The sequence below is a fragment of the Salmo salar genome, chromosome ssa02 (genome assembly GCF_905237065.1).
Source record: "Salmo salar chromosome ssa02, Ssal_v3.1, whole genome shotgun sequence".
NCBI classification, from domain to species: Eukaryota; Metazoa; Chordata; class Actinopteri; order Salmoniformes; family Salmonidae; genus Salmo; species Salmo salar.
The window spans coordinates 33607117-33631628 of record NC_059443.1 but is presented as its reverse complement, the minus strand read 5'-3'; the positions used below and the strand labels follow the sequence as shown (position 1 = coordinate 33631628).

At 41.3% G+C, this 24512-nt stretch overlaps 2 protein-coding genes across 2 annotated transcripts in view; one reads left to right on the top strand and one right to left on the bottom strand.

Annotated features, from left to right (window-relative positions):
- LOC106581260 (ribosome biogenesis protein BMS1 homolog) overlaps positions 1-9207 on the bottom strand; it is a 38847-nt gene extending 29640 nt beyond the window's left edge. Inside the window, exons 1-3 of the mRNA XM_014163214.2 lie at positions 8900-9207; positions 1084-1275; positions 540-730 (exon numbers count right to left, since the gene is read on the bottom strand). Coding sequence (XP_014018689.1) covers positions 540-730; positions 1084-1265 — 373 coding nt within the window. The 5' untranslated portion in view covers positions 1266-1275; positions 8900-9207. The remainder of the gene's footprint in view (positions 1-539; positions 731-1083; positions 1276-8899) is intronic.
- A 9599-nt stretch (positions 9208-18806) lies between these two features.
- herp2 (Homocysteine-responsive endoplasmic reticulum-resident ubiquitin-like domain member 2 protein) lies at positions 18807-19537 on the top strand. The gene is given in 1 exon segment (NM_001146672.1): positions 18807-19537. A coding segment is annotated over 1 exon segment (231 nt). The 5' UTR covers positions 18807-19060; the 3' UTR covers positions 19292-19537.
- The last annotated feature ends 4975 nt before the right edge of the window (positions 19538-24512 follow it).

Here is a 24512-nt window from a genome sequence, read left to right as displayed (position 1 = left end):
ACAATAAATGACAGCTCTGTGGTCACGCAAGGTAAACACAACACAATAAATGACAGCTCTGTGGTCACGCAAGGTAAACACAACACATTAAATGACAGCTCTGTGGTCACGCGAGGTAAACACAACACAATAAATGACAGCTCTGTGGTCACGCAAGGTAAACACAACACATTAAATGACAGCTCTGTGGTCACGCAAGGTAAACACAACACAATAAATGACAGCTCTGTGGTCACGCAAGGTAAACACAACACAATAAATGACAGCTCTGTGGTCACGCGAGGTAAACACAACACAATAAATGACAGCTCTGTGGTCACGCAAGGTAAACACAACACATTAAATGACAGCTCTGTAGTCACACAAGGTTGTATTCACTAGGAACTAAACGGAAGCAAATGTGACAAAACGGGGAGGGACTACCTTAACTTGTCCAAGAAGAAGTGCTTGTTTTCATTTTTCGGTTGCAAATTGCTTTGCACTAATGAATACGACCCAATTGATCTCAATACAGTAAGAAACATCCAAGCTCAGCTCACCAGAGACGATAGTCACAGGCCCGCAGATGTCCCCTAGTTTCTGCCGTGTGAAGTTCTTGATCAGGCAGCGGATGAGGGTACTCTTGCCCACCTTGGGGGGTCCTACCACCACCACCACTATCGGGGGAGGCTCTAAAGGGGTGCGGTCCACCAGGGGTATGTGATGTTTCTTGGCCTTTAGGTCCTGGGCTCTAGGAGAGGGGGAAAGAACAGTGTTTATAGTTTCCTACAATGTTGAACTGTGTCTGTCTGCACTTGTTGTGCTGCTGCCTCTACACCGCTTTTCTAAATCTCAATGTCTGACGATCTGTCTGAACCACTCAAGATACATGTTAACAGCATTCACTCCTATGGCTATTTCTATGAACTTGTAAAACCACAGATTAGTGTCACAGTAACTAAAAAGACAACAATATACTATGTAAACCTTGTGAAATAAAACTAAATAAATGATTAAAACTCAAACATGAAAGTTGATGGTGGGATGATTTTTCATGTAGTGTAGTATAGTATAGTGGGGCATGTATATACGAATGCTGCTGACCTGTGGAAGGTTTTGGCCATGCGCACTGCTGACTGGACCGCAAACGCTTTGGGGTTCCTCTTGCGTTCGTCATCTCCGGCTGGGGTTCCCAGCTGTTTCCTGCTCTTTTTCCTCTCCGCCTTGGGCCCGCTGTGCTTCTGCTGGTGCCGCTTCTGGTCCTTCTTTGGCTCCTTCCCATCCATCTTCTCCTATCTGACAATCACACACACCGTCAGAAACGGAAGCTTGGAGGATCAAATGTAGCTTTGCCTTATGCACATCCCACTTAATTAGGTACTTCATGTAACAATCATTTAGACAGTTGGAACTATCTCCCTGTATGTGAGTGAACTACCTACAGTCTCAAGAAACTTGCCCATAAATGGTTGTACTGCATTTGCTAGTAACAACAGGGTCACTCAACTCATGAAAATCTGAAATAAGTATCAGTAAGAGGTGATGGTTTTGTCTGACAATATAAAAATAACTGCAGCAACTTGGTCTACGCTACACAATGTTTCTCCACATTGTACAAGCATTTTCCACAGCTCACAACATAGATTGTAAAATCGTCCCGGTCGTACTTACAGCAAGTTTTTAAAGGACCAGCTTTGTGTTTTGATTTTTGCCATGGAAAAAAGATTGAGACACTGGTATCGTCCCGGCCCAAATAGCTAGTGGGTGTTTTGGGAGCACCACTACCTACAAATCAACTACATGTAACCACATTATCATAAATTGTTTGCCTCATTGACGACCATTACGTCAATTGTCTTCGTGTTTGTATTACGACATTTACTCATCAACAAGTGTTGAGGAGACTCCTTTTGTACTTCCTGTTAATACACTAACTGCATGTCTAGCTAGCTAACATGCAAACAGATTTAGTTTTGAGCTCATTTCAACGTAAGCTACAGTTTGTATGCCAGATAACGTGATATAACTTAATACGTTTCCATTACTGGGCATTACATGCTGACCAAACCGCGCGTGCGTCTGCAAATTGATTTTGTTCACCCACACCAGACCTAATCATGACACGCTGGTTGAAATATCAAAACAAACTCTGAACCAATTATATGAATTTGGGGACAGGTCAAAAAGCATTAAGCATATACGGCAATTTAGCTAGCTTGCTGTTGATTGCTAATTTATCCTGGGATATAAACATTGGGTTGTTATTTTACCCGAAATGCACAAGGTCCTCTACTCCGACAATTAATCCACAGATAAAACCATAAACCGAATTCATTTCTCGTCATCTCTCCTCCTTCCTTCAGGCTTCTTTGAACTTTATATGGCGGTTGGCAACCAACTTTACGGTGCATTACCACAAAGATGAACTGAGTGTGGACCTCAGTTAATCTTTCAATCACCAACGTGGGTATATGCTCCTAAAAACCAATGAGGGGATGGCACGTGGGTATATGCTCCTAAAAACCAATGAGGAGATGGCACTGTGGGTATATGCTCCTAAAAACCAATGAGGGGATGGCACTGTGTGTATATGCTCCTAAAAACCAATGAGGAGATGGCACTGTGGGTATATGCTCCTAAAAACCAATGAGGAGATGGCACTGTGGGTATATGCTCCTAAAAACCAATGAGGAGATGGCACTGTGGGTATATGCTCCTAAAAACCAATGAGGAGATGGCACTGTGGGTATATGCTCCTAAAAACCAATGAGGAGATGGCACTGTGGGTATATGCTCCTAAAAACCAATGAGGGGATGGCACTGTGGGTATATGCTCCTAAAAACCAATGAGGAGATGGCAGAGGAGGGATTTGCAGCGCGTCGAGCATCACAAACATAACCAAGATATATTTTAGCGCATGGCCACGCAGACACCCGCCAGCAGTGTGGGTGCAATGATTGAATAACACGTGCACATTTATTTTTCACCGCTCGCGTCGTCAGCATGTTACAGGTTAGCTCAGACAAAACGTTGCCATAGATCTTTCAACGTAACTGTTCTTGGCGATAATTTTTTCGTTCTCAATTCGGTGAAAAAAAGTATCTTAGAAATGTCTGCGTCCGGTTACAGGTGGTTCTCTGAAAACCAGAGAATATTCAGAAAGAGACTACATCCATGTCTTGTATCGAGTGAGAAATGCCTCTTGCATGTGTGTACATCTTTGTTTTGGTCGCAATGTGTGATGCGCTGCCATCTACTTCTACAAGTGGCCGCGGCGCATAGAAAAGACTAGTTCCTGCGAAGATGTGAAATGCAAGATGTCTGGCAGCTAAAATGGCGAGGGAACACCTCACTCAGTGCAAAACATGGATTTAATATCTTTCTGAATAGTCTCTGGTTTGTGGAGAACCACCTGCAACTGGACAAAGACTTAGTTCTCGATTCGGTGAAAAAAGTATCGTCAAGAAAAATCTGACAATGGCAACGTTTTGTTTAAGCTAACCTGTAACGCCCAGTAATGGAAACGTATTATTAAAATATGACATCATCTGGCATACAGATTGTAGCCAATTGTTGTCCAGTACCTCAACTCCTCCACGTAGTTGAGAGCAGTCTACAGTTTTTTAATGAACCCATGTGCATCCTCTGTTGCGTGCCTTTGCTGAAAACCACACATTTTAATAAAACCTTAATCAAATACAACCACTGACTGAAATACTAAGGAAGGCACGCAGAGGACAAACATAGGTACACATTTAAGAATGTACATTTAAGTATTGACGCATAGCGACAAAGGAGTCTGAGGTTCATTTCAAAAACTCTAGTCTGCTGTCAACTCTAGCCCGACCAGCACTATTGTTCCTTTTACATCGTTTTTGTCAACTGCGTTCAACTGGAATCTATGCAGCTATCCAGCAGATTCCGACTACTATTACGCTTGTTTACACCGAGTTGCACTGGAGTCGGAACGCCATCATGGTTAGATTTAGACACTGCAGAGCCGGCAAGAGATGGGTTGGAAAACATACCTCAATGCAGGGATGGATATGCCACTAACCAGGCTTCCATCCAACCTTTTATGCACGTAAAGTACATGTAGGATTTTTAAAAAAGTCACGAAAGGCCTGATGGAAACTAATTTGTTGGTAAACTTTCCAAAGGTCGACAAAACACACTACACTTTTCCAAATCAGGAAGTAGCATTAGCAACTAGTTTGGTGGTGGAACATAATTTTTTTTTTAACAGTACGCATATTTTTATAACGGCTCGCCATTAAAGCTAGGTAAGAAGGAATTTGACGCCCTTGCAGCCTGAATGAAAGATGTTTTATGTACGAGCCGGTCACCGGGGGACATGACAAGTGTATAGCCGACTGCATAGATTCCAATTGGACGCAGTTGAAAAACAACTTAAGAGGAATATTAGCGCCATCTGTCGGCAGGTGGGGCATAATTTCCATGAGGGCCATATCTCTTGGTGATTGCCAATTAAATGCATGACATTTTTCCTTTCCTTTGGCGCTTGCGAGCGCAGAAACCAGGAGCTATCATAAGCTTTTAGTCAAACTAAACATTTATCATTATTCATGGGACTAAAATGCAATTTCTGTGAACTACACCAGCCCAGGGAATTCTTCCATTAGACAGCCGAAAATTAAACAGAGCGTAAATTATCAGAAGTGCTCAACATGGCACAACATGTTGGCAAAACATTTGTCTAATGTAGGGTTTCTTAAACTATGGGTTGGGACCCAAACTGGGCACTGGGCATGTGAGTTATGAGAATACATCTATAAATCACCCACAATTTCTTCTTAATTTGGGTCGTTGGATGACGATTTGGGTCCTGGGAGAACAGTCAATTTCTCTTTTGGGTCACAAGCTAATAAAGTTTAAGAACCCCTGGTAATGGGTACAGTACTTTGCTTGGACTTCAAGACCCTTTAGTTGAACATCATAGAGAGTTTATTGTGTGCATTTGTTGAGCAACAGTCATTGGAGTACCATTATTTATCCAATACTCTGATGATATGAAAATGGTCATGTTTCAGTTTGATGGTGTATGGCCTGGTGTTTTTCCTGTTCACATCCCTGTCACATGATCAGGAAAATCTCCTGGCCCTAGTTATGAGGTGTTTTAAAGTTAACAGTAACAGTGGTTATGCTTATCATGGTGTGTATACTGCAGCAGTATGCTTTTCCCTCAACAGGGGGAGATGTGGCTCTGTCAGGTGAGAGTACCTTACACGGTCAGTAGATCTGCAACATACTGAGAGAACAGACCACCCTAAAGTCTCTCAGCTCCTGAAGTGACAGACAATGAACAAGAGCAGTCAGGTAGACAGGATATATAGCCTACTGCTTATCTGTAGCCTACTAGATTTAATAGGACTTGACATACTACATGGTTCCACTAACAGAACTGTGGAAGTTCACTTCCATACAAAGGCTATACTGGATGTATCCAAGTATGCATGATTCCCATGTCACAGGCATAGTAGAATGACACACCACTATAGTAAAGACTTCAGTATGGTTTAACAAAACAGTGGCAGTTCACCACCATAGAAAGGTTAGGCCTATACACTGAGCATGAATTTATATTTCTTATAGTACAAGTTCTTTATAGATCACTGTTCTGTATGTTCCATGCAGGATCACGTCTGTGGTACAATAACAGTAGCTTACTGTTGTATGAAGTTTGATAGGGAACAACAAAACAACATCAAAACCAGAGAGAAAAATCTATTTTAACACTAAAATAGGAATAGCAGAGCTTTCATGTCTGCAGCGCAGGAAACGGGTCGACACCCACCGCTGGGCAGCGTGTACCACATCGTAGCACCGAGAGCAATGTCACCGATGGGCACAGCGACTAGGGCTCGCTACTGAGATCCCATGCCTGGGTTCAGAGACATCTTACATCTGCAGCAATTACAGATTCTCCTGCTTTCTGCATATGCTTCTTCTAGCGGGGCTACATTTACCCCTGCAAGGATAGAGGGGTGAGTAGAGAAGAGGAAAAGAGAGCAGGATAGAGGGAGTATAAGTAAAGGGACTAGGGAGGGGGATGTGGGAAGAGAGGAGAAGAGATGAGGATAGAGGGAATGAGTGAATGAAGGAGGGAGATTTGTGAGAAGAGGAGCTTTTAGGTCATGTTGTAATTATCGTATTATTACACCTCAGAAAAAAATCTAGCAGGAGGCTGTCTGACCGAAAGATCACCGACTGGGAGGTGAATCATCATCTCAAAACCTCATGTCTCGGTCATAAAGGCTTTGGAAGAATGGGAGTTACATTTAGACCTACACAGAATAGGACCAGCACACACCTGTGGATATATCCAGGCGTGGTATGTGTCATATGATACTGGCACATAGCTGAGTAAAAGACTGCCTCCATCGTACAGGATATTGAACTAAGGCTCCATGGAAATGAAATAGACACATCTGTCGTTATATCCAGGTGTACTGTATGTCATAATATATTGGCACATAGATATAGGACAAGACGAATGTCTACATCTGTATTATAATAACACTTAGGATTTTAAGCTGAGGGAGGATCTCCTCCTACAATGTTGGGACGCTTTTCTTCCTTTTAGGCTCAAAAGAAGTGTGCCGTCCTCCCACATGGTATTGTCCACTTTACACCGAGTATACCAAACATCAAACATTTTCCTAGTATTGAGTTGTATTTTTGGGTCCCGCTTTATACGAAGCACAACTTATAAAGACTTTATATAGCATACAAAAGTCTTCATAAGCACTATATAAATGCTTCACAAATCATCTATAAGCATGTCATACTCTATAACTGGTGTGTAAAGTGTGACATAACCATTCCTACTAAAGGGTGAAATGCTAAAAGTAACATAACGCAATATATGTTTATACACCATTTATAGAGTATGGCATGCTTATAGATCATTTGTGAAGTATTTATGTAGTGCTTGTGAAGCCTTTATGTATACTGTATATTAAGCCGTTATAAGCTGTACTTTGTTTAAAATAGGACCTTTTGTCTATTTCCCCAGTTGTGTTTGGAATGGCATGGTTACTATTGCATCATGTCAATGCCATTATGACATCATTTCGCAACCAAGGCAAAGCCTATAAAAGCGCAGGTACAACTCCTCAGTGGGTCTAACAATTATCATGCCCAGATGTAGACAATCAACCACTCGCCCAGTCCGCATGAAGCGTAGAGCTACTCGGACCGTGAGGCGTAGGAAGAGAATTGGCAGGAGGAGACTTTAGGTCCCTTACTAACTAACCATCAAGGAGTTGAGGCAAAGCTGGTGAATAAATTGGGCAGTTCCAGTCTACTTAAGGCTCACCCATAGATACCAAATCTTCATCATGGACAACTTTAGCATTTTAGCAATTTTTCAACTACTTAATACTTTTTAGCTACCGTAATTTCCGGACTATAAGCCGCTACTTTTTTCCCACGCTTTCAACCTCGCGGCTTAAACAATGACGCGGCTAACATATGGATTTTTCCCGCTTTAAAATAAAAAAATAAATTAAAAAAACATTCTGTGACGTGCTCAGTTTTTTGGCGGCATGAAGCTTTCATTAGACCAATGAAATTGCCGAACGGGTTAAGGTCAAACAACTTTTTTGTTTACTGTTAGATTAAATCGAGCGCGCTCAAACTTCCCATCATTCTGATTACAGTAGTCATTTTGTCACCCTCATCATGGCAAAGACACGGAGAAATGCATATGATGCAGCTTTCAAGTTGAAAGCGATTGATCTGGCTGTTGGAAAAGAAAATAGAGCTGCTGCACGGGAGCTTGGTCTGGAGCAATGACTTTCTTGGTAGGCTACTGTTTACTGCTAATTTTTAATTTTTTGTTACAAGCCGTGTTTCGTTAAAGCCTATTTATTTTTGTTACAAGCCGTGTTTCGTTAAAGCCTATTTATTTTTGTTACAAGCCGTGTTTCGTTAAAGCCTATTTATTTTTGTTACAAGCCGTGTTTCGTTAAAGCCTGTGTAAAGTTTGTTTCAATATACCGGTAGGCACCTGCGGCTTATAGACATGTGCGGCTTATTTATGTTCAAAAAAAAATAAAAAATTAAATTCAGTGGGTGCGGCTTATATTCAGGTGCGCTTAATAGTCCGGAAATTACGGTACTTTGAATGTTAACCTAACTCCTAACCTTAACCTAGAAGGTTGTAAGTTTAGCAAATTTGTAAGCTATAATACGAATTGTAATTTGTAATATATCATACGAAATGGATGATGGATATTCACAAATTAATACATATGAAATGTAACACATCATATACTGAACAAAAACACTGGGGACAATAAAAGGCCACCACTCTTAAATGTGCAGTTTTGTCATAACACAATGCTGCAGCAACATCAACTCGAGCTGTTGCCAGACAATTTAATGTTAATTTCTCTACCATAAGCCGCCTCCAACGTAGTTTTAGAGAATTTGGCAGTATGTCCAACCAGCCTCAGACCACGTGAGACCACGCCAGCCCTGGACCTCCACACACGGCTTCTTCACCTGCGGGATCGTCTGAGACGAGCCACCCAGACAGCTGATGAAACTGAGAAGTATTTCTGTCTGTAATAAAGCCTTTTTGTGGGTTACAACTTATTCTGATTGGCTGGGCCTAGCTCCCCAGTGGGTGGGCCTACGCTATCCCAAGCCCCGCCCACCCATGCCTGCGCCCCTGTCCAGTAACGTGAAACCATCATTAGGGTCTAATGAAATTATTTCAATTGACTGATTTCCTTATATGAACTGTAACTCAGTAAAATAGTTGCATCAGTTGATTTTATATTTTTGTGTCGGATTTACATACAGAATAATAAATGCTCTGAGACCAGGTCTCTGGTTGAGGTACAAAGCTAATTGCAACTACGAAGGCAGGGAGAAATAAAACCACATTACCTGTGCGATAGTTACTTCCAACGACTTGATTTCCAGTCAGTTAATGAAGGAAATGTGTTTAATAAGAGGTGCAAAACAAACGTGTTTCCAACTGTCTCGTGCGAACTGCAAATCCGGAAGTGATGTATTTCCAGGCGTCTAGGAAATATCACACCAATTTAAACGTTCCGCCTCCTAAAACGTTCCGCCGTTTTTGGTTGTAGTCTAATCTCTGCAAAAGTGTATCTATCAAATCGAAGGAAGAGTGATTTAAAGGCTAAAAGCTTTCTCCTAAATTAGATGGGTGCTACTTACCGGCACACTTGACTCAAATTACTGCAGGTATGGTATGGTTGTCCTATTTCACTGTCAATTATGAGATAATAAATAAAGTAGGTGTTTATTTGGAATAAATACAATAAATTGTGATAATTATGTAAAATTAATTGTCAATCTATTATTCTACTTATATTATTCACCATTTATAACCAGTAAATACATGGGTCCCATGGTCCTAATTGACTCGCCTGGTTAAATACATGTTTAAAAATAAATAGATTAACCCTATATTATAGTAGTAACGTACCTCCTACATAACAGCGCAGCAGCTATGTTCATTCATGCAACAGTCCTATTGTACAGTCTTATTCTACATGGCTAATACATTCAGGTCTGCCTATATGTTGCCAAACTCATTTTGGGATTGATTATAAGTCCATTGACATAATTAAAATGTTCATTATTTGCTTAATTGAAACAGTCCCGAATAGAACTACTTCTCACTATTCAAACCTGGAGTGTTGGCAACCCTCACCATTGAAGACTTAGAATATGGCAGGGGTGTTTACTGGTCCTTCCACTGAACTCTGTCTGCTCCATCTACATCTGCCCAAAGATGTCTTCCACACACTGGGAAGACAGTTCAGGTAGTGGGGCTTCTTGCATAGCATGAAAGAGCCTCCTGAGGGACTTGAGTACTCATCTGAGACTTCCCTGTAGAGGAAACCCTGGTGTGTGGGATAGGGGTTCTCAACTCCTATGTCCCAGCAGGCTGAGTCCAGTGTGGTAGGGCAACTGGAATACGGGTCGAAGGTGCTGCTAGCACGAGCGGACTGGAGTCCACCATGGGCGTACTGGGGATGAAGAAATCCAGATGTAGGTGAGTAGTGGAAGGCCTGGCCCTCGCCCTGGGAGCAGAACGAGAACTCCTGGGCAACATTCCACAATCGAGCTTCTGGCAAAGCACCTGGAGAGCTAGTGCCCTCAGGAGCCTGTCGTGTCTTACTCCAACACTGAGGGACTGTTGTATCCGGCATCCCCCAGAGAGAGAGGGATGATAGATGCACACTTCAAACAGTACAAAGAGATAACAAACAAAACAAACATACAGACAAAAGGTAAAGGATGAATGAATCACAAGTATACAAGACAAACAGTATAAAGTATCAAACATTGAAAAACAGTTAATACAGTAAATACATACAATTCACTGAGGACAGTTCACATGTTAAGTATGTAATACCACGAATAGACAGAAACACAAACACTTGGATAGTCCGAATACTATGTCATACTATCAACAAACTATCTGTTGATTAGCAACTGCTTGCTACGTGACGTGTGTACAACACCCGTTGAATATGTAAAGGGCTGTAAAAAAGCTTAATGAAATTGTTGCCAGCAGAGCTGGTTAGGCTTTTTTCATGTCATCCATAGGTAAACAAATCATCGGCCAGAGCATCAAGTGTGCTCTCCGAGAGCGAAACTAGATGGGTGTGAACGATGCTGAATGGGTGTAGACAAATAAGAACTCTTCACTAGATACCAAAAAAATTCAATGGCCATTTTCTCAAAAGTGAGTTTACAAGTGGATCAACTTTCAAAGCAGAATTACTTTCCCATTGTTCCTCAAATGCAGTATATGATATACAATTTTGTAGCTCTGAGTCTCTACTTTTAACCAATGTAAAAAACACAATTTCAAATTTTGCTACATAAGACCAAGTCCAGGTGGTGAGTCACATATGCACAATGGCAAATAAGTCAATGTCATAAACAATACATTTATAAAACACATTCAGGAATTAAGATCGTTTAAAAAATGTTTTACTGAATCTCACCCAGGTAGTGCAATTGTTATTAATACAAACTATAATAATTGTGATATAAAATGAGGGCAAACTTGTTTTAGGTGGCTATTAGTTATTTATTGGAACAGAACAATGACAATATGGGTTTGTGAAACTGATTTGGAAAATGCACAGATATATGTGCATATGTATTCTTTATATTTACTGACCTCACTTGTATGTAGAATTCATTAGATTAAAGTTGAATAAGATTCACAAATCATATCAACTTGTTGTAAACCTTTTTGATACATTTCCAGTAGCCAGATGACAGCAATTGAAGATAGCACAAAAGTTGTAATGCGACCTGGATTTGAACCCTATTGATTAGAGACCCTATCAATCACATTTTAATGACAGTTACTATCGATCACATGTTGCATTGTGTTTGGCAGAAATGGGAGCCATTTGAGGTGTTATATAGCCTAAATAGCCTAGTGTATTCTTTATGTTTTGGGAGTACCCTTAATCCTTAAACCATTAAACACACCTATAATCTCACTGACGATAGGTATTTATCGCAGTGGTACAGGCTCTTCCTTCTCTTGCTACAACAAAAGCGGTACCTGCTGCGAATCGCCCCGGTAGCGACAAACCTACCGTTTCTACTTGTAGAATAGGCACCAACAACTTGACTTTGAGCCAATCAGAGAGCACGAACCCACACGTGTGGGAGCCAACACAAAAGTAAAAAAAATAGGCAATTTTCTACATCAATAGATGAGCCAGTCACACTTTCTACGGAATGTAGGCTATGGGATGGTAGTTTTTTTGCCAGTGGTGTAAAGTTCTTAAGTAAAAATACTTGAAAGTACTACTTAAGTGGTTTTGTGGGGTATGTGTACTTTACTATTTATATTTTTGACAAGTTTTACTTTTACTTCACTACATTCCAAAAGACAATAATGTACTTTCTACTCCATACATTTTCCTTGACACCCAAAAGTACTCGTTACATTTTGAATGCTTAGCAGGACAGGAAAATGGTCTAATTCACACACTTATCAAGAGAACATTCCTGGTCATCCCTTAGCCAAGCAGGGTGGAAATGAATGAGTGGGACATACAAACAACATGAAACATGGATAAATAGATAAAACTGAATGTTTATATTTATTTAGCTTTGCACCATTGTTTTCACACCAAATAAATTATGACACTTCCTGAATCTGGTGTCATTGTAGGAAGGGGTTGTTTTCTTAAATGGAGAACAACAAACTAACATGGTGGGAAGTGATATCAGGTACACAGAATCACAAATCAAATAATAATAATAAATACAATAACCATGAAAAAAACTTTATTGAATTTAACTAGGACTATAAAATAATGAGGATTGTAAATATTTCATAATTGTATGGATTATATTTATTGTAGAAGTTGACACAGACAAAACACATAACACTCCCACTATGGACATTCCCCCCCACCCCCTCAAGTCTTTACTCTGCCTCCACCCCAATGGACATTTATTCATTCATCACTGCCATGGTAGTTCATCTTATTTCCATTGCTATTTTTTATTACAATTTTCATAATTTTATTCCACTTAGAGATCGAAGCCTAAGATTTCCACTGTACCCTACAATTACACCTGCAACCATGTGCATGTGACTATTAAACACTCTGAAACTGAATCTCTGAACTAAATACTTCCTCCAAGCTAGCAAACCACTGTGGCTAGTATTGACATTATAATTACATCACTATTGATTAGCTGCCTGTGTTAGCTGCCGAGTTAGTGGTGTCCTTTATGTTGTGATAGCTAGCGAATATGCTAACGTTAGCTAGGTACCTGAACATTCAGCCTTGGGCCTGCCGAGTGGCGCAGTGGTCTAAGGGACTGCACTGCAGTGCTAGCTGTGCCACTAGAGATTCTGGGTTTGAGTCCAGGCTCTGTCGCAACCGGGGCGGCGCACAATTGGCCCAGCGTCATCCGGGTTAGGGCTTAGCTGGCAGGGATGTCATTGTCCCATCGCGCACTTGTGACTCCTGTGGCGGGCTGGGTGCAGTGCACGCTGACACGGTGTTTCCTCCGACACATTTGTGCGGTTGGCTTCTGGGTTAAGTTGGAATTGTGTCAAGAAGTAGTTCGGGTTGGGTTGTATATATCGGAGGACGCACGGCTCTTGACCTTCGCCTCTCCCGAGTCTGTAAAAAAATGGGGTAAAACTGGGTAAAAATAAACAACAACATTCGGCTATGGACTGGCAGTATGGGATTATGGAGAGTGAATTAAATCATTTCTTCATCATCTTGCTAGGTAGTTATCTAGCTGTGTCCATCGGCTAGTATAGTCAAGGCTTTCTACAAAATAGCAACATTAGCGCAATCTAAACCATAAGCAGACATGCATTGCCAAACAACGTTACTGCCAACTGGTTTGGAGTATGTTAAAAAGGTGGCTGACGAATTCAAGGTCTTTGCTGTGTGAACACAGAAGATATTGACTGCTGACACTCTGTTCAGAGGTGCTAAGTACTGTTGGCAGGCAAACGTTTGACAATCCTACCGGTATGTCTGAGCTGTAAGTGTCACATTATCACAGTCGTGGACAATTTAGCAAGCTTAGAAGATTAGTGCATTTCATTTAAGTGATGTTTTGTGAGATCATCAGTCATTCGCACGACATTAGCATGACAAGCATGTTGATTCACTTCATCAGTAGGTCACAGGTTGCTTGACTTCTGTTTTTATTCATTTTGATCTTATTACAAAACTCGTTCAAGTTATAAACACGTTCAATTCAACCCCCAAAGAGGCATAATAGTGTCCACACGATAAGACAAAATATGACACTGGTAAGGAATATATAAAAGATGGCCAAGATACTTTACATAATACATGGGTAAAAAGGAATAGTTAAATACATAAAACAAATTTAGTTGAACTTATTGCTTATTTTGAAGGACATTTTATTCTGTTTAGCCAATTCTTGATTTTTTTTATTTCTTTAATAAAAAAGTGGTTTTGGAAAAGTTTGGATTAATATTATATAAAATAAAATGTTCCACTTACAGTAATAAATAATGACCAAGTAGTATAAACAACTTTGCAAGGAGACTGGTCAGTATCATAACTTAAATCTAAGCACAAGTTGTTTTTATGACATTAAAAAAATGACTTTGAAAGCTTGTTTGCCAGGATACATCTGGGCTACTGTATTGATTAAATGCTTGTAACATAGACGCAGAGTCAGGAAACAAGTGCAGTTAGTGAGTTGAATGACTAAGACCATGGAACAAAACAAGAGCTGCATCTAACATGGAAACATAAACACTATTGTCTGGTGGGTGATAACAACGGAGTGCAAGATACATGGGAAGTAATCAGGGAGGTGATGAAGTTCAGGTGTGCCTAATGATGAGGCGCAAGTGTTCTGTTGGGTTGCGTCAATCGAATCTGGTATTAGGATATAAACCAACCATGCAACTTAGTTTTGCAATGATTATTTAATTCATCTTTAAGTAAATAGAATGATAGTACAAATGGTAAATATGATGTTCGTATATACGGGCTCACTGCACCACCTCGCAGAGTATACAGAGAACTGAGTGTCCCATCCTTTGTTCTTCCTTAAATACTCTGACAGAGATAGTTCCCGCTCACTGCTGGCCTGTCAGAGGGAGGATGAGCATGGTTTAAACTTACTCATCCTATCGTTGGCGTGCAGGCTGGTCCCAGCCTCGTGACGCACTTCCTGTACACTCTGAGCCCGTTATTGTATTTCAGTATCAAGTGGTTTCTTATGTGACTCTAGTTTGAGAAACAGCCTTCTGCATGCCTCAACAGTTTTACCCCCTATTTAGCCACACAAGCATGTAGCTTAACAAAACAATAGAACATATTGATACATGTGCTGATGTAAAAAGATAATTATTCCTCACAGTTTGTATAGATGGAGGTGCTCGTATAGATGGGTTGCCAGGAACGGTGGTTAGTAGACCGACATCGAGCGCCGGAAAGCAGGAGTAGACGTGACAATTCTAAACAAAATGAATGACGTCTTAATCAAAACAAATGGATTAACCTCTGTGATTGGTGTATGATGAATCCACACGGTTTTCCTTCTGCATTTCTTACATCACAACAATGCAGTACAATATCGCCATTCAACTATGAACCTCCATCTCCCAGCTTCCTCCTTCTGTCTTGGTTCGATGTCATTATGACATAATTTTAACCAGTTTTGCCCACTGAGTAAGGAGTCATGGGTCTATTCAGTGAGGTGAAATGTTTTTAACGTTTCAGGTAGAACAGTAATGGATAGAGATAACATGATTCCATATTCTACCTGAAAGATAATCATGTCTCTCCACACAATATGTTTGAAACTGAATATAATTTTTTATAACTTTTTTCTCTATCTGAACATTCTGTAACATTGTTCTCTCCTGAACACACCCCTTAGTTCGCAAACAATATTCACATGAGCCCTACTCTTCTGCCATCATCAGACAAATGTATATGTGTGCGCTTGTGTCTGTATGTGCAAGCATGTCTGTGTATGTTTTTGCATATGTGTAGGCCTACTAGGTCTTAATTAGCCTATATAGGACCACTCTGAAAGGCACCGACACCCACCCTTGACAGTACACTCCCAAGAAGATACACATGGAATTTACTGTAATCTGGCCCTATAACTACAGATATAAGGTCATAGCTGTCTCTTTCTCTCTGTAGGCATCACCTCTCCCGAGGAGTCTGAGTCTTTGCTGATAATGCTTCAGAGAGATGCTTCCTGGTTTGAACCAGGGAGCAGATCTGGGGTTACACCATAGAGATAGATAGAAGCCTCATCTTTGCATACCTGCTATTTTAGCATGCATGGGCAGCGCCATTGACACTATCTCAATTTTAAAGTAATCCATTTTCTTCTTATTTTGTGTTTAAATAAAGTGTAAAGCTAATATTGCTGATTTAGTTCTGAAACCAAATATTGTGTGTCATTCATTTATTGTGGCCACTAGATGGTGGTTATATAGTTTAGAGCCATTTACAAACCACAACACCCAATTTAAATTGGAAGTCATTGGCTGATTACTCCCAACCCAAAGGAACCCCCAGCCAGTTGACTACTTTAAAATGGTGGACGCCCTCAAAGGCAATGTCCATGCTAAAACGAGATATAAATGAGGGCTCCCGAGTGGCGCAGCGGTCTAAGGCAATTCATCTCAGTGCAAGAGGTGTCCCTGGTTTAAATCCATGCTGTCTCACATCCGGCTGTGATTGGGAGTCCCATAGGGCAGCACATAATTGATCCAGTGCCATCCAGGCTTAGCTGTGGTAAATAGGAATGTGTTCTTACATGACTTGCCTGGTTAAATAAAAATATATAAAAAAATGTGTAAATCACAAACAACATTCCTGTGTGGCCAGACTGTAGAATTCTATAAGATATTCCATTTATAAATGAGGATAACAGATAAGTGTAACAACAAAATATAACCAATGTTAATTCTGACTCCATATTATGTTATCAAATGCAAGAGACTCAGTCAAGCTACTAGGCAGCCATCATACAATTAGATCTCCCCAAATTTAACTTATATATAATGCCTTCGGAATGTATTCAGAACCCTTGATTTTTTCCACATTTTGTTATGTTACAGTCTTATTCTAAAATGGATTAAATTTTAAAAATCCTCAGCAATCTACACACAATAACCCCAGATGACAAAGTGAAAACAGGTTTTTAGACATTTTTACACATTTATGAAAAATAAAAACAGAAATAGCTTATTTACATAAGTATTCAGACCCTTTGCTATGAGACACTAAATTGAGGTCAGGTGCATCCTGTTTCCATTGATCATCCTTGAGAGTCCACCTGTGGTAAATTCAATTGATTGGACATGATTTGGAAAGACACACACCTGCCTATAAAAGGTACCACAGTTGACAGTGCATCGCAGAGCAAAAACTAAGCCATGAGGTTGAATGAATTGTCTGTAGAGCTCTGCGACAGGATTTTGTAGAGTCATAGATCTGGGGAAGGCTACCAAAAAAATGTCTGCCACCATCCCTATGGTGAAGCATGGTGGTGGCAGTATCATGCTGTGGGAATGTTTTTCAGGGGCAGGGACTGGGAGACTAGTCAGGATCGAGGCAAAGATGAACAGAGCAAAGTAGAGGCCTCCTTGATGAAAACCTGATCCAGAGTGCTTAGGACCTCAGCCTGGGGCAAAGGTTCACATTCCAACAGGACAACTACCCTAAACACACAGCTAAGACAACGTGGGAGTGGCTTCGGGACAAGTCTCTGAGTGTCCTTGAGAGGCCCAGCCCGAGCCCGGATTTGAACCCAATTGAACATCTCTGGAGAGACCTGTAAATAGCTGTGCAGCAACGCTCCCCATCCAACCTGACAGACCTTGAGATTATCTGCAGAGATGAATGGGAGAAACTCCCCAAGTACTGGTGTGCCAAGGTTGTAGCGTCATACCCAAGAAGACTCAAGGTTGTAATCACTGGCAAAGGTGCTTCAACAAAGTACTGAGTAAAGGGTCTGAATAATGTAAATGTAATATTTCATAGATTTATTTTTTATTTTTAGACATTTGCAAAAATGTCTGAACCGTTTCTGCTTTGCCTTTATGGGGTATTGTGTGTAGATTGAAGGGGTGGTACGATTTAATCAATTTGAGAAGAATTAGTAAGAATTATAATAAAATTCATCACATATTTTTCATTAGTTGAGAATCTTGCAGTATCAAAAAGAACAGCACAAACTTGCAGATGTCCCTACCAAATCAGAAGATCCACAACATGTCTCATACACACATTGGGGAAAAAATGCTCAAGTGATTATTTCCCAGACTGACAAAATGTACATTTCTCATCAACATTTCTAATATATATACAAATACTTTCGTTGGACGACTAACACATGAGTTTTTATAGTGCCCTCTATCTCTATGACTGTCACCAACTAGCTGTCGGTTGAATATTATTACGTAGTTTCCGGTATTACGCCCCGACTCACCAAAAAAAACTGTCGAACTGGCAAGGAGCAGTCAAAAGGGGTCGAAAATACTCAAAGATTCTACAGTAAGTTAATGTTGTGTATGAATAAGCCTCCCGTCCCCGATACTGTCACGTTGTTCGTATTATCAAGACAAGTAGCAAACAAACAATTAATGATATGCTAACGTAAAGTTAGCTTGGCTAATAGGTAGCTAGCTAGTTAGCAATACTAATCTCTGTAGCTTTGATAGCACAGCACTCGTGTAAGACGAACGTATATTTGTCAGATCTGCTAAAGTAGTTAACATCATACAGTTACTTTCTACATAGACTCGTTTTGGTGGATAGTGTAAACAATTAACAAGTAGCTCGCTAACTAGTCTCTGGCCGGATGGCTCGTTTTGACAGCGGTATGACGCAACGCGACAGGTGTTCTGAAGACTCGAATGTCTCTCCCTGAATTGTTGCTTGCTAGGCCAGGGGTGTCAGAGGTCCAGTGTCTGTGTTTATGTTTATCCGTGACTTCTGTTGAATATAGTAAAATGCTGACTAAGCACTCGAGCAACAATATTTTCTTAAACTGGCCATACATAGGATTAAATAGTGATCATCAGGACTGACTGTGTGTCTCACTCATTAATTACATTATAAAAGCATTTAAAAGTATTAGCTAGCTAGCCAATATTCCTGTTTTTTTTTATTATAAATTAACATGAACAATTCCAGAGACTGTCAATCTGTGCATGTCAATACATTTGAGTAGCCTAGCTAGTACCACAAGTAAGGACGTTCAAAATGTTCAGATGTTTGAGAAGCATGGTCTTAATCACTTTCTCTCTATTTGACAGAACCCCAAGAAACATAGCTGCTTCACTCTCCACCAGGATTACATTGTGATTGGACACAGAACCGTCTCCCTGCCAATGACAGCTCTTTAGAGGGGAAATTTCCCTGTCCACCATAGTCATTAGCTGAGCTGGACTTGAGATCACAATGATGAAAATGATCTGAGGGAGTCTTCCTCCTCAGGTGTAGGAGGCGGGCCCTGTCCTTTCCCATCCCCTTGACACACCCATTAATATGAACCATGGACCCAGGAGCAGTTGACAGTCCCGTCACCTTAGTCATCAAGGCCCCCAACCAGAAGTATGACGACCAGACAATAAACTGTTTTCTCAACTGGACGGTGGAGAAACTGAAGAGTCACATCTCGAACGTGTACCCAAGCAAGCCGGTGAGTGGGTACTGCCATTTTTTTGTTTTTTTGCTGAAACATGAGGTGATGGCGGTGGATGAATGGCACGACAATGGGCCTTAGGATCTTGACACAGTATCTCTGTGCATTCAAATTGCCGTCGATAAAATGCAATTGTGTTCATTGTCCGTAGCTTATGCCTGCCCATACCATAACCCCACCGCCACCATGGGGCACTCTGTTCACAACGTTGACTTCAGCAAACCGCTCACCCACACAACGCCATACACGTGGTCTGCGGTTGTGAGGCTGGTTGGACGTACTGACAAATTCTCTAAAACGACGTTGGAGGCAGCTTATGGTAGAGAAGTTCTCTTGCAACAGCTCTGGTGGACATTCCTGCAGTCAGCATTCCAATTGCACCCTCCCTCATAACTTGAGACATCTGTGGCATTGTGTTGTGTCAAAACTGCTCATTTTAGAGTGGCCTTATGAAACATTTCTGCAATCTTTTATTTCAGCATGAAACATGGGACCAACACTTTACATGTTGTGTTTTTGTTCAGTATAGCATTGAAGTAGACTTACTTCTCCAGAATCGGAGGAAGAAATAAGCCCTGATTTTTCATGTTATACACTTGTGAGGTAATTGCAGTTGGGCTATTCATCTTAGCATTTTCTATTACCAAAAGGAGGCTGTAGACAGTCTCATTGTTTTCTGGCTGAGCTCCATAAACTGAAAGTAAATCTCAAAAGGGGACATCCACCTGGGAAAGCACAACAAAACTGTGTAACCACAGCAACCAACCAAGCATCCAAAATTAAGGGATTAGTTAAGGGATATTGTCTTAATAGTTCATTTGCAAGGGTAAGGTTTTCCAAAATGAATGACACATTGGGTTCTCTGCCACATTGTTTATTTGTGAGCACTATCTTGATGCGCCTTGACCACAAAACCAAAACCCAACTATCACTTCTGAGCATAGACTACATTTTTGGGATTTGAAATGCTTGATTTTACATGTACATAGGTCCACATTTACGTATAGTACCAGTCAAAAGTTTGGACACCTACTCATTCAAGGGTTTTTATTTTTACTATTTTCTACATTGTGGAATAATAGTGAAGATGTAAAAACTATGAAAAAACATGTAATCATGTAGTAACCAAAAAAGTGTTAAACAAATCAAAATATATTTGAGATTCTTCAAATAGCCACCCTTTGCCTTGATGACAGCTTTGCACACTCTTGGCATTCTCAACCAGCTTCATGAGGTAGTCACCTGGAATATATTTCAATTAACAGGTGTGCCTTGTTAAAAGTGAATTTGTGGAATTTCTTTCCTTAATGCGTTTGAGCCAATCAGTTGTGACAAGGTAGGGGTGGTATACCGAAGATAGCCCTATTTGGTAAAAGACCAAGTCCATATTATGGTAGTCCATCGATACTTTAAGACATGGTCAGTCAATACGGAAACTTTCACAGGAAAGGAAGACCCAGAGTTCCCTCTGCTGCGGAGGATACGTTCATTTGAATTAACTGCACCTCAGATTGCAGCCCAATCAAATGCTTCAGAGTTCATGTAACATACACATCTCAACATCAACTGTTCAGAGGAGATTGCGTGAATCAGGCCTTCATGGTCGAATTGCTGCGAAGAAAGGACACCAATAAGAAGAGACTTGCTTGGGCCAAGAAACACGAGCAGTGGACATTAGACCAGTGGACATCTGTCCTTTGGTCTGATGAGTCCAAATTAGAGATTTTTGCTTCCAACCGCTGTGTCTTTGTGAGACGCAGAGTAGGTGAACGGATGATCTCTGCATGTGTGGTTCCCACTGTGAAGCATGGAGGAGGAGGAGGTGGGATGGAGTGGGGGTGCTTTGGTGGTAACACGGTCAGTGATTTATTTAGAATTCAAGGCACACTTAACCAGCATGGCCTCCACAGCATTCTGCAGCGATACTCCATCCACTCTGGTTTGCGCTTAGTGGGGCTATCATTTGTTTTTCAACAGGACAATGACCCAACACACCTCCAGGCTGTTTAAGGGCTATTTGACCAAGAAGGAGAGTGTGATGGTGCTGCATCAGATGACCTGGCCTCCACAATCACCCGACCTCAACCCAATTGTGATGGTTTGGGATGAGTTGGACCGCAGAGTGAATGAAAGCAGCCAACAAGTGCTCAGCATATATGGGAAATCCTTCAAGACTTTTTGAAAAGCATTCCTCATGAAGCTGGTTGAGAGAATGCCAAGAGTATGCAAAGCTGTCATCAAAGCAAAGGGTGTCTACTTTGAAGAATCTCAAATATAAAATATATTTAGATTTGTTTAACACTTTTTTGGTTACTACATGATTCCATATGGGTTATTTCATAGTTTTGATGTCTTTACTAATATTCTACAATGTAGAAAATTGTGAAAATATAGGAAAACCCTTGAATGAGTAGGTGTTCTAAAACGAATCAAATGTATTTGTCACATACACATGGTTAGCAGGTGTTAATGCAAGTGTAGCGAAATGCTTGTGCTTCTAGTTCCGACCATGCAGTAATATCTAACAAGTAATCTACCAATTCCACAACAACTACCTTGTACACTCAAGTGTAAAGGAATGAATATGTACATAAAAATATATAAATGAGTGATGGCCGAACGGCGTAGGCATGATGTAATAGATTGTATGGAGTACAGTATATACATATGAGATGAGTATTGTAGGGTATGAAAACATATAAGCGGCATTGTTTAAAGTGGCTAGTGATACATCTAATTACATCAAGATGGCAAGATGCAGTAGATGGTATAGCGTACAGTATATATATATGAGGTGAATAATGTAGGTTATGTAAACATTATATAATATAAAGTGGCAAGTGATAAATTGATTACATCAATTTTCCCATTATTGAAGTGGCTTGAGTTGAGTCAGTATGTTGGCAGCAGCCACTCAATGTTAGTGATGGCTGTTTAACTGTCTATTGGCCCTGAGATAGAAGCTGTTTTTCAGTCTTTCGGGTCCAGCTTTGATGCACCTGTACTGACCTCGCCTTCTGGATGATAGCGGGGTGAACAGGCAGTGGCTCGGGTGGTTGCTGTCCTTGATGATCTTTTTGGCCTTCCTGTGACATTGGGTGGTGTAGGTGTCCTGGAGGGCAGGTAGTTTGCACCTGGTGATGCGTTGTGCAGACCTCACTACCCTCTGGAGAGCCTTCCGGTTATGGGCGGAGCAGCTGCCGTACCAGGCGGTGATACAGCCCGACAGGATGCTCTCGATTTTGCATCTGTAAAAGTTTGAGTGTCTTTGGTGACAAGCCGAATTTCTTCAGCCTCCTGAGGTTGAAGAGGCGCTGCTGCGCCGCCTTCACCACGCTGTCTGTGTGGGTGGACCATTTCAGTTTGTCCGTGATGTGTACGCCGAGGAACTTAACTCTCCACCCTCTCCACTACTGTCCCGTCAATGTAGATAGGGGGCTGCTCCCTCTGCTGTTAACTGAAGTCCTCAATCATCTCCTTTGTTTTGTTGACATTGAGTGCGAGGTTATTTTCCTGACACCACACTCCGAGGGCCCTCACCTCCTCCCTGTAGGCCGTCTCGTCGTTGTTGGTAATCACGCCTACCACTGTAGTGTCGTCTGCAAACTTGATGATTGAGTTAGAGGCGTGCATGGCCACACAGTTGTAGGTGAACAGGGAGTACAGGAGAGGGCTGAGAACGCACCCTTGTGGGACCCCAGTGTTGAGGATCAGCGGGGTGGAGATGTTGTTAGCTACCCTCACCACCTGGGGGCGGCCCATCAGGAAGTCCAGGACCCAGTTGCACAGGGCGGGGTCGAGACCCAGGATCTCGAGCTTAATGACGAGTTTGGAGGGTACTATGGTGTTAAATGCTGAGCTGTAATCGATGAACAGCATTCTTACATAGAACCATACAAAACGTTTGACTGGTTCTGTACACATAATGTGAAAATTCTGTAAAGCACTGTCTTGTGATGCTGCAGGCATGCGTTCATGTGTGTAATCTACCCCAAACTAATGTAATCTAATCTGAAGATGCTTACTCTCTTCTGGAACACAAACTGGGTTTCCATCCAAATGCTGCCAGATTTTCATGCAAATATTCTCAAATCTACATAAAAACAATGTGCACATTTTCCAACCAGAGATGTTACTAATGTCATGTACGGTCATTGTATCAGATCAGTGAAACATTTAGGTCAATGGTTGCAGTATTACTTCTGTATTAATAAACATACATGTGTATGTGCAAGAAATATTGCCCTACCACCTTGTTGATATACTTTCAGCACCATTGTTATTGCATAATTAAGAGCTAGAGGCACGTGTTACATTTCCATAATTTTTGCATTTAGGTCTTATCATGCTCTAGTTGTGTATTCTGCAACAGGCTTTCTCAGACTGACAGTTGTGTTGTCTTAGTCATCCAAGGATCAGCGGCTGGTGTACTCGGGCCATCTCCTCCAGGACCACCTGCAGCTGAGGGATGTCCTCAGGAAGGTAAAGACCACCCTCGACCTTGTCTCTGTTTTTCCGCTGTGGCATATGGTCGAAGTTTGGAGTATGGTGGACTAACACTGTATCTGAAATGTTAGAATTTGGTATGCAATATCACAGATACCTCAAGACATAACAGACAACTGACTGCTGAGCCTTTATTTCATAGGGCCCACCCCCTTGTGTTTGTGAGAGAGGGTGAGCGTGAGGCAGAAGAGACTGTGGCGATATAACAATAGCTTATCTAATGTAGTAAGCAACATTGAGGTTGGCTTTGTCCCTGAATTCTAGCCTGTTCCCTGAAATTCGCGCTCGCTCGCTCTCACACCGATCACCAAAACAGAATCAAATTATTAATTATGCCCCTCTCCTTTTCCCCCCCACATCCAACCCTCTATTTCCACCTACAGCAAGAGGGTTATCACATGATGCACCTGGTGTGTGCCTCTCATACCCCTCCAGCGTCGCCCACGCCCCGCTGCTCCGCCCCCAGCTCTTTGACCTCTGACCCCGGCTCCAGCTCTGGGGTACGTCTAATGGTGTGGAGTCATTCTGTGGAGCTCAACAATTCAATCAGATAGAAATTAAATGTCAAGTTCTAAATATGCTTTATTATTAGTGCATGACCCTGGGGTGGCTACACATACATTCTAAGTGTTTTTAATAGGGCTTTGGACATTCAATGAAATTTCAACCAAAAGTTGGAGTATAGTGGGCACACACACTGTCTGACACAATGAATGAAAAAGTGAGGGAGAGGTTAATGTGACAGGGTAGGAACCAACTGACATTACACACGGTGGAGTGGCATAACACATTTAAC